This window comes from Monocercomonoides exilis (assembly GCF_001643675.1).
Source record: "Monocercomonoides exilis strain PA203 chromosome Unknown scaffold3-2548433, whole genome shotgun sequence".
Classification (NCBI taxonomy): Eukaryota; Preaxostyla; order Oxymonadida; family Polymastigidae; genus Monocercomonoides; species Monocercomonoides exilis.
Genome location: NW_027150548.1, coordinates 1,740,968 through 1,749,820, shown reverse-complemented (window position 1 = coordinate 1,749,820; position 8,853 = coordinate 1,740,968). Strand labels below are relative to the sequence as shown.

At 39.2% G+C, this 8,853-nt stretch overlaps 2 protein-coding genes across 2 annotated transcripts; one reads left to right on the top strand and one right to left on the bottom strand.

Annotated features, from left to right (window-relative positions):
* Positions 1-281: 281 nt before the first annotated feature.
* On the bottom strand, positions 282-1,112 carry MONOS_12950 (uncharacterized protein; the record flags this gene model as incomplete). The annotated part of the gene is made up of 3 exons (XM_067865615.1): positions 282-566; positions 614-993; positions 1,061-1,112. The coding sequence occupies 2 exons, from the start codon at positions 1,110-1,112 to the stop codon at positions 809-811; spliced, it is 237 nt and encodes a 78-aa protein (XP_067735373.1). The 3' UTR covers positions 282-566; positions 614-808.
* A 3,787-nt stretch (positions 1,113-4,899) lies between these two features.
* On the top strand, positions 4,900-8,746 carry MONOS_12949 (uncharacterized protein; the record flags this gene model as incomplete). Its single annotated transcript, XM_067865613.1, has 4 exons — positions 4,900-5,239; positions 5,285-5,424; positions 5,528-5,637; positions 5,761-8,746. The coding sequence occupies 4 exons, from the start codon at positions 4,900-4,902 to the stop codon at positions 8,744-8,746; spliced, it is 3,576 nt and encodes a 1,191-aa protein (XP_067735372.1).
* Between the last annotated feature and the right edge of the window lie 107 nt (positions 8,747-8,853).

Here is an 8,853-nt window from a genome sequence, read left to right as displayed (position 1 = left end):
TTATTTCTTATTTTTTCCTTCATCAATACATTTCCTTGTTTCCTTTTCATTTCTCTCTTATTCTCTGATTTCAACGCAGAATTCGAAGAAATCCAATCAGATGAAGTGAATGACGATAAAGAAGGAGATGCTGTGTGAAATGTTGTTGATGTGTCTGAAGAAGAAGAAGAAGATGATGATGATGAATGGATTGAATGAGACGATTAATTGTTGAAAATTGAGATGATGAGTGTCAATTAATACCAACGGAGAAATTCATTGAAATTCTCTTCTTATGTTCCTTTTTCTTCTTGCAAACAATAGCCTCTGAATCCTTTTTCATTTTCAGCTCAATCTCTTTCTCTCTCTCCAACAAAAAATACAAAGCACGCGTCAATCTCTTTTTCATTCCATCTCTTCCTTTTTCACTTCCCCTTATTTCACAAAAAATCGTCTTTCCTCAAAAATAATTATTTGTCAAAGCACAATGCAAGCCATCTTCGAAATATCGAATTTCATCTCTCTCTTTATTTTTCTTTCCCACTTTTCTTCTTCAAAGCCATCTAATCCTTCATTCTTTCAGCATTCTTAAAACAAAATAATAATCACTTCAAAATAAATATCAATATCAAACCTTCTAAACATTTTTCAGTCAATTACTCTATGTTATCCTATTGGCACCTGTTTCCCCTCAATAAAATTTCATTATTCCTTCCTTTTTCGAATGTTTCATCATCTGATTCGCAAATAATCCTTTCCATCAGTTGTTTCTCCATCAAATGCATCGATTTCCCTCCCTTCTGAAAAATGTGAGATTTATGCATCGTGCTCAAATTCCATTCTCATCATTGAAAAATGTCCTGTTTTTGCGTCTGAAAATATCATCTCCAATTCCCTCCCCAATCCCTTCATCCTGGGAACTTTCCATATGAATTCGCTCTCCCAACTCCATAGCCACCCTGCACAATGAGATATCCCGCTTTCGTTCATTTTCATTCATTTCCACCTCCTGCCCTGAAAACAACACAAAAACATTCAACAGATAAATATTCATATATAGAAAAATAAATAAATGTCAAACTGCGCATCGATTGTATTTTGTCAAATACACTCATTTCCACAGCTATCATCATTCCAAAAATTCAATCTCTTCATTTCAGTCTCAGAATGGTCAAGTTGCGGCATGGAATGCATCTCCACAAAATGCATCGTGTATCTCACTGGGGGGTCTTCTCAACCAACCCGCAGTGCGATTGATGTCCAGATGTGTTTTTCTGTTTTTGGCATGATCATCTCCTTTAATAATATTCTCAATCACCAAAAGAAATATTTGATGTCTATCTCATCAACACCAGGCACATGAGGGATATGGGGCAGAGAAGAGATGGAAGAATATTATTTGTAGCAGGGGGTGAGAGTTGAGTATATTTTTGAATGTTAATATTTCAATAGGTGTTTTTGAATGAAAGAAATTCTGAGACAAAGGGGTGGGGAAGAGTGGGTGGAGATTTGGAGAAGATAATATAGTAAATATGTAGAGAAGTGGTTGGAGATGATGAAAGAGGACTGATTGGTGATTGGAGAAATGGAATTTGAAAAAAAGGAAAAGAGGGCAAAAGCTGGAAAGAAGAGGGAAATTGAGAAATGTTCATATGAAAAGGGGGTAACTTTTATGAGAGGAGAAGAATGTTTTTTTGGAAGAGACAGGGAAAGGTGAAGAAAAGGAGGGGATTGATATTTTCTGATGATTTTGGGGGTTGAATGGAAGAAGGGAATGGAAATCGAGAAAAATCAACATTTTCTATTTTTGAAGAGAAAGGAGAGGAAATCGCAAAATGAAATTCAATTGCCTTTGGAAATATACAGCAAGATTGATTTCCACAATCTGTTCGTCACAAATATTGTGATTGAGTTTTTCTAACCAATGTGAAGTTAATGCATCAAGCGAGACGTTTTGTCCAACCAACAACATCACGCAAAGCGTTCTCATTATCTTCTTCATAAATATTGTTCGACTGTTTTCGCATTTCTCAACTGCATCTTCTTCTTCCACATCATTTCCTTCTTTTTCATCATCGTCGTCTTCTGATAATCCTCCTTCATTCAATCAACCATCTTCCTCATTTCTTGATTTACAAACACAAGATTCGCCTTCTCACACTTCACCTGTTTATTCAGCGACAAGCACGCCTGTTATGAATCGCATGGCCAAAAACACACAAAATCTTATTCGCTCAAAATTTGCTTCTTCTTCTTTAACTTCAATTTCTTCTTCTTCTTCTTTGACCTCGTTCTTCCTCATACGTTCGCACATTCACACAGCATCTATCTTCCTTTCAACAATCGTGATCCTTCTTTTCTTCTTCAACGCCTTCTTCGATGAACGAATTAAAAATGATACTATTTTTTTCAGTTCGTTCAACTCCCATCGAATTCAGTGCCAGACCTCATCTATCGTTGCGATTTGGAAAGATACAAAGAAATACTTATTCAAATAATGAATATCAGCTGAAATAATATGTCAACGGAAACGATTCTATTTTTTGCAGAGAAAAGCTTATGAGAAGACAAGCAATCAGCAAGAAAATGATTCTGACTTTTTCATTAGGAGGCTGAAGCATCTGAAGTGAAAAGGAAAGGACAATGAGGCTATTTTTGTTTGGAATGGCTGGGTTCCAAAAATGGCATTCGGTAGATTTCACAGCAGCGAAACCACAACAAATAGTTGAAAATGAAATAAAGAGGAAAATCAATTTTGAAGAAAAGTGTTATTTGAAGAGAAATTTCAAAGAGATAGTTGAGCGAATCGGATACAAACACATTGAAATAAGAAAATTGAGTAAAATTTAATAATTGAAAAACCTTCGAATATGATTGAAGAAAGGGAAGCAGATGATTCCTAAAAGCAACAAATGGAATTTGCATTTGATGAAAAGGAGAAATTCGAAGAGGAAATATCGAAGAAATATGTTTAATGCGATCCGATGTTAGACTTCTCAAAAGAAAAGTGATGATATGTTCTCTTGTTGAAAAGAAGATGAAAATTCATGAATGCAAAGTGAAATGAAAAGCCATCAGGATTAGAAGAAATTTATATGAGAATTAGATAAATAATATCGCATACAGTGAATTTTGTATCGACCGCGCAGAATGTGAGAGTGTTTGTGGGAGTGAAAGAGGAGACGAGAAGGGAGAGGGAGGCATCACTGAAGGGAGCAATGCATCCGAGAGCATACTCCACTGTGGCGCATGGGCTTTGCTGTGCTTTGCCACAGGCATCAGCATCACTTCCACCATTTGAAACTATTTTGTTCTGGTTGATGATTGGAAGCCAACTGTTGTATTCAGCGTTTTCAGCTGTTCCATTATTATACACCCTTTTCGATAGGGTTGTTGAGCCGCATTGCTGGAATGGAGATTGGGTGATATCACTTCCGTAAAAGAACACATCGTTTCCCCTTCCATTTATTGCTGTATTGCCATCGAAGAAGCAGAATGTGATGAATTTATTTCCATTCATCCAGGAATATGTGTCTCTGAAAAACATTGCAGCACCTCCCCATGAAGTTGATGAACTTGTCAATTTGTTATTGATGAACTGACACTCAACGATTGAAAACTGGCTTGGTTTATTTTGTGGAGGCCAATTGAATGTGAGAGAACCTGTTGAATCACCACCAGAATTTGAGAAGCACTTGCATTTGGTGAACAAGAATTGACCGTTTGAAGAAAAATTTTCAATATAGAAATACCATCCTGTTCCAATGGTTCCTGTTATTGAACAATTTTCCACTCTGTTATCAGAAAATGAATATACGGAAGATGATTGCCGACCATCAATGCAAATTGCTCCTCCATGAGGAGCAGAACAGTTTGAAAAGTTGGATTTTGCAATATTCTCATTTTGCAAACAGTAACTGTATAACGCTCCACCATTGGATCCATTTGTTGAACAATTATTGAATGAACAAGAAGTGATTGTGAGATTGGCATTCGTGCAGTTGACTTTTAGAGCACCTCCATAATCATTTCCTCCATTTGAATTATTCCATTCGCACCACTCAAAGAGATAGCTGTTCAATTCAATAAAGGACAATCTTTTTAATTTCTCTTGTTGAGATTCAGATCCAATATATTTCACAGGATCATTTGATGAAGAGCGTGTTTGGCGAAGGAAAGAGGTGTTGAAGGCAGAGATGGATGTGGATGGGCTGTTGAGGGAAGGGAGGATGGCACCATCGATGGGGTTGTGGGTGTGTTTGAAGATGGATGAGTGGATGGAGAGAGATGAGTGAAGAGAGAAGGAGGGGATTGAATTGGTGTTGGTTGAAGTGAACCTGAAATTTGATTTTACAAAAACAAAAGTAATTTTTTAACTGTAATCAGGTCTCAGTTTGAATGAAATGTCTTTAGATTTTTCTAGCTTTGTTCATTTTTATGACGGTTGTTGAAACGATAAGTTAGAAAAGGAATTCTGTTTTAACAATTATAATCTGTAAATTATTATAATTCAAATATATTAAAAAAGAGTGTAGAAAAAAATTTTCTTTTCTTTTTGTTTCTGAATGTTTTATGTTTTGAAATAACTTCATTGCACTTTGTTAAAAATAGATATCTCAATTAAAAAATGACCAGTCAGAGGATAACACCAATAAAAATATGAAGTACCATTATTTATGTATTTTTCACTCTTTTTTGCATCCAAAGATTTTTTTGACAAGCCCTTTTGTGAACTGACCGTTGTTTGCTGAAAACGTAAGTCTTTTATTTGTTTTCCATTCCTATAACTGAAAACATTTGTTTTCTTGTTGTTGATGTCTCATATGATGTTTTTTTTCTTTTTTCCCCTTTTTGGTGGATATAATGCAAAACAATGTTTTTATCAAAAATTCTTTTAACGAATTTTGAAGATAATACGCAATGCCAAAACCGCGTAGAAAATTTGATCAGCGTTTGAAAGAAGGAAGCCATGAGCGGGAAAGGGATTCAGGGATTTATTGGTGCATAAATTCGGGACAGCCTTTCAAAGAGATTTTTCCTCTGAGCTTAAAGCTTCATTATCTGCGAGTGAAGCAAAACTTGAAAGTGGAGCCGAAGCTTGAGTTGACGAAGAAAGATATTTCAGATGATATTATCTGGCTTGTGACAAATGGCGGGGGCTTTAGCAGCAGAGAAGAAGGACTCCGAACATGGAAGATTAATGGAATATTCCCCACAGTTTTAGGGGGGTCGTCATCTGCCGGAGGAGGCAAAATCGAAAGTTTGTGAAATTAATTATGAACTGATTGATTCGAACCAATTACAGATTATCTTGTCTTTCTTCCTCAGCTCATGCAAGTTATTGGAATCTGCGAATCTGTTTCGATGACACTCACGAATCATTTTTTGGAGAGCTATTCGGATTACAACATTCGTTTTCTGAGCCATCAATTGGAGTTATTGCATGTGTGATGAGATTTTTTTTTTATAAAAATGTTTTTAAGGACTTCTATTTTGACTAATATTTTGTGTTTGTGTGTGCACTTGCTGTTTGTACTGTCGTGACCAGATGAATTTGAAAGCATGTGCTCCTTCGTTTTGTTCTGAATTGGAAGGACGCTTCAAACTATTTCTTGGGACTTATGATAATTACCCCGTGGATAGAGAAAACTTGGAGTGGTTTGCATTTTTGTCATTTTATTTTAACTGATATTTTTGTCAACTCGTTTGTTATTTCTGTTGCTATTTTCTGTATTTCTTCGGTGCTTGGCAAACAACATTCTTTTCGCTTCATCAACACAGGCTTCAATCATTTGTTGGGCGTGTTCTTTCTGGCTTCTTCAGCCTAGCAGGTGCTCGGCGTGCTGTGTCATCAGCCTCTTTGCAACCGATCGGATCAGAGGCGCCAGCAATCCCCATTGCAGAGCGAGAGAGGCGGTTTATTGAGTCGCTGGGGAAGCAGCAGGAAACACATACAGCCAACGATCCCCGCTTTCCAGCACAAATTCCTGCTGAGTTACCACTCCCTTATGCAGCATGCTCTCCTCCCTTACCATCTGCACAGCCTCGCTCTGATTGCATGGGCAGCTCTTTGGCTGGGCAAGACAAGACAGACATTTCTCTTTCAGCGGACAGAGATGGAATATCTGGCTCTGTCCAGATCCCGCAGATTCCTCTGTCTTCAAACAGATCGTCCTGTTCCTCTTCCTCACCTTCTTCTAATTCTTCTTCTTCTCTTTCTCCATTTAATTCTTCTTCCTCCTCTTTTTCAAATTCATCTTCTTCTTCTTCTTCTTCCCATCCTCCTCCTTTTTCTTTATTCTCATCATCATCATCATCGCAATCAATGCATTCTGCAGCTTCGCTGAATGTGCATTTGAACTGTTTTCCTCTTCCCCAGAGGCGCATTCCGCTCTGCTTCAGCACTTCGTACGGCTTCCGCGCTCCGGCTGTGCTGAACAGCGTGAATGAGGCGAATGGGCATCGAATGAGAAATGGCGGTGGAAGAGGGAAGGAGCTTCAAGGCACATTGCGTTCATCAGCTCGCTTTATGACACCTCCAAGAAGCGAAGAGAGAGAAGTTCAAGTTCAAATGGAAGAGGCAAAGAAGGTGGATTTCAGAAGCAAATTGAGTGCAGAGGAGAGGAAAGGAAGACAGCAGGAAGAGCCAAAGGCGAAGACGAAGACGAAACAGAAAGACGAGTTTTGCACATCGCAAATTGACGCTTTCGACACAGGGCTTGCACAGGAAGCAACAGAAAGGAGGAGGAGGGACAGGAGAAGAGAAGAAGGAGGTGATGAAAATGATGAACAGCAGCAAACATTTTACTCTTTCGGCAGCACGCTCTCATCTGCCCAGCTGCACACTCAAAACATCACAGCCTCCTCAACATTTGCTACTCCTCCTTTTTCTCCCTTGCCACACACGCAATTGTCTGCCCCTTCTGTTCTTGTTGGAACTCCTCCAAAGCCACTCACTCCTTCATCTCCTGCCACAGACTCCTCTTCAATCACGCAGAAGTCCTTCGATATGACTAGCCCAAGCTGTGCCTCTTTATCAAACATGTCTTCTTCCTCTCCTTCTTCTCCTTCTTCTTCTTCTTCTATTTCTTCCTTCTCGCTGCCACCGCTTGTAACTGTGCCGATCCCTCGTGCGATTCTCGGGAAGAGCAGATTGGGCAATGCAGGTGTGTTTGCAAGCAGCAGCGTGTCAGCGACGAGGGATGTGTTTGAGCCACAGAGCATCCTTCTGAACTATGCAGCGTATGTGGCTAGCCAGGGGATTCGAGTGGGTGGGGAGAAGGAGGGGAAGGAAGGGAAGGGAGAGAAGAAGGATGAGAAGAGGAGTGCAAATGAGTTTGTGAGTGATAAAGATAAAAAGGGATCGTTGTGTCTGACAGATAAATGCATCGATAATGAGAAAAATGAAGAAGAAGAGGAGGAGGAGGAAGAGGAAGAGGAAGATGGATTTGACAAAGACATTAGAAAGGCTCAGAAAGAAAGAGGAGCAAAAGAAAAGAAGAAAACAACAAAAGAGAAGAATAGGCCTGTAACGATTCTGACCACGCTTTGCTCAGATTTTCTGCCTGAAATCAAAAATCGAAGAAGGATTCAGCAGCAAATTATCGAAACACCATTCACTTTCTCAACATTTGCGTCTGCAAGTACAGCAACATCATTCACTTCTTCTTCATTTCACACTTCATCATCATCTTCTTCTTCTTCTCTTTCTTCTTCTTCTTCTTCTATTTCTTCCTTCTCTTCTCTGAACATTTCAAACAGTTCTTCATCTTCACCTTCCTCTAAATCATCTTCTGAAGCAAACACTTTCACATCCGTCTCTGTTATATCTCTTTCATCTTCTTCCTCTCCTTCTTCTTCCTCTCCTTCCTCTCCTTTGAATTCCTCCACCACATCACAACCTTCTTCTCACTTGCATTCTTCATCTGCCACACACACAAATGATTCTCAGCTTTCTTCCTCAAACTCTATTTCAAATGCAATTTCTCTTTCTTCTCCTGCTTTTCCTTCCTCCTCCTCCTCCTCTTCTTCTTCTTCTTCTTCTTCCTCCTCACTTCCTGTTTCTTCACCAACACCATCATCTTCTCCAACAATCTCAGCTTCTTCCACTTCTTCCTCCTCTTCCTCTATATGCTCCCCCTCTTCCTCTCAGCCTTCTCACATCTACCCCGTCGTCTCCCACTTCAGCCTCACTCCGTGCTATCCCGAAAGTGTACCCTCTGCTGTTTCTGAAGCAATGAAGCTTCCACTGCTGGGACATTCGTTCCTGTCCGACCCTTCTCCTCTCTCTCATCTCTACGAGTCCCTCCGCCCGCCGTCGCGGTTTGTGTGGGAGGCGCGCGAAATCAAGTTCAAGTGGAAGGAGAAACGCAAAAAGGGAAGGCAGTCAAAGGGGAATCCAGTGCAGTTGCAGAATAAAGGAGAAGAGAAGGAAAGCAAATTGGGATGCGACAAAACGAAGAATGAAGGCTTCTGTTCAGACAGCGACGATACAGACGATGTGGAGGTTGATGTGACAAACGTCGAAAGCGGAGAAAAGGAGAAGATGTTTTTGAGAAGCAGAGCTAATTCTCTTGCGAAAAATGAATTTTCCGTTCCAAATAACAGAAAGAGCAACAAATATTTTCCTTCTAATTCTTTGAAAACCAATCATCCACTCTCTGAAAAGGACTCATCCGAATCCGAAGATGATTGTTTATTTGAGAACCCCTTTAAATACTTGTACAGTGATGTTAAATTTACAACTTGTTGCAAACATTCTTCTTGATTTTGTATTTTTATTTTTTTCGAGTGTATTGATAATTCTTAATTTGCTATTGTTACCTCCAATTATAAATTTAGCGTGTTTAAATAGTTATTAAGAGTTCTTTATAA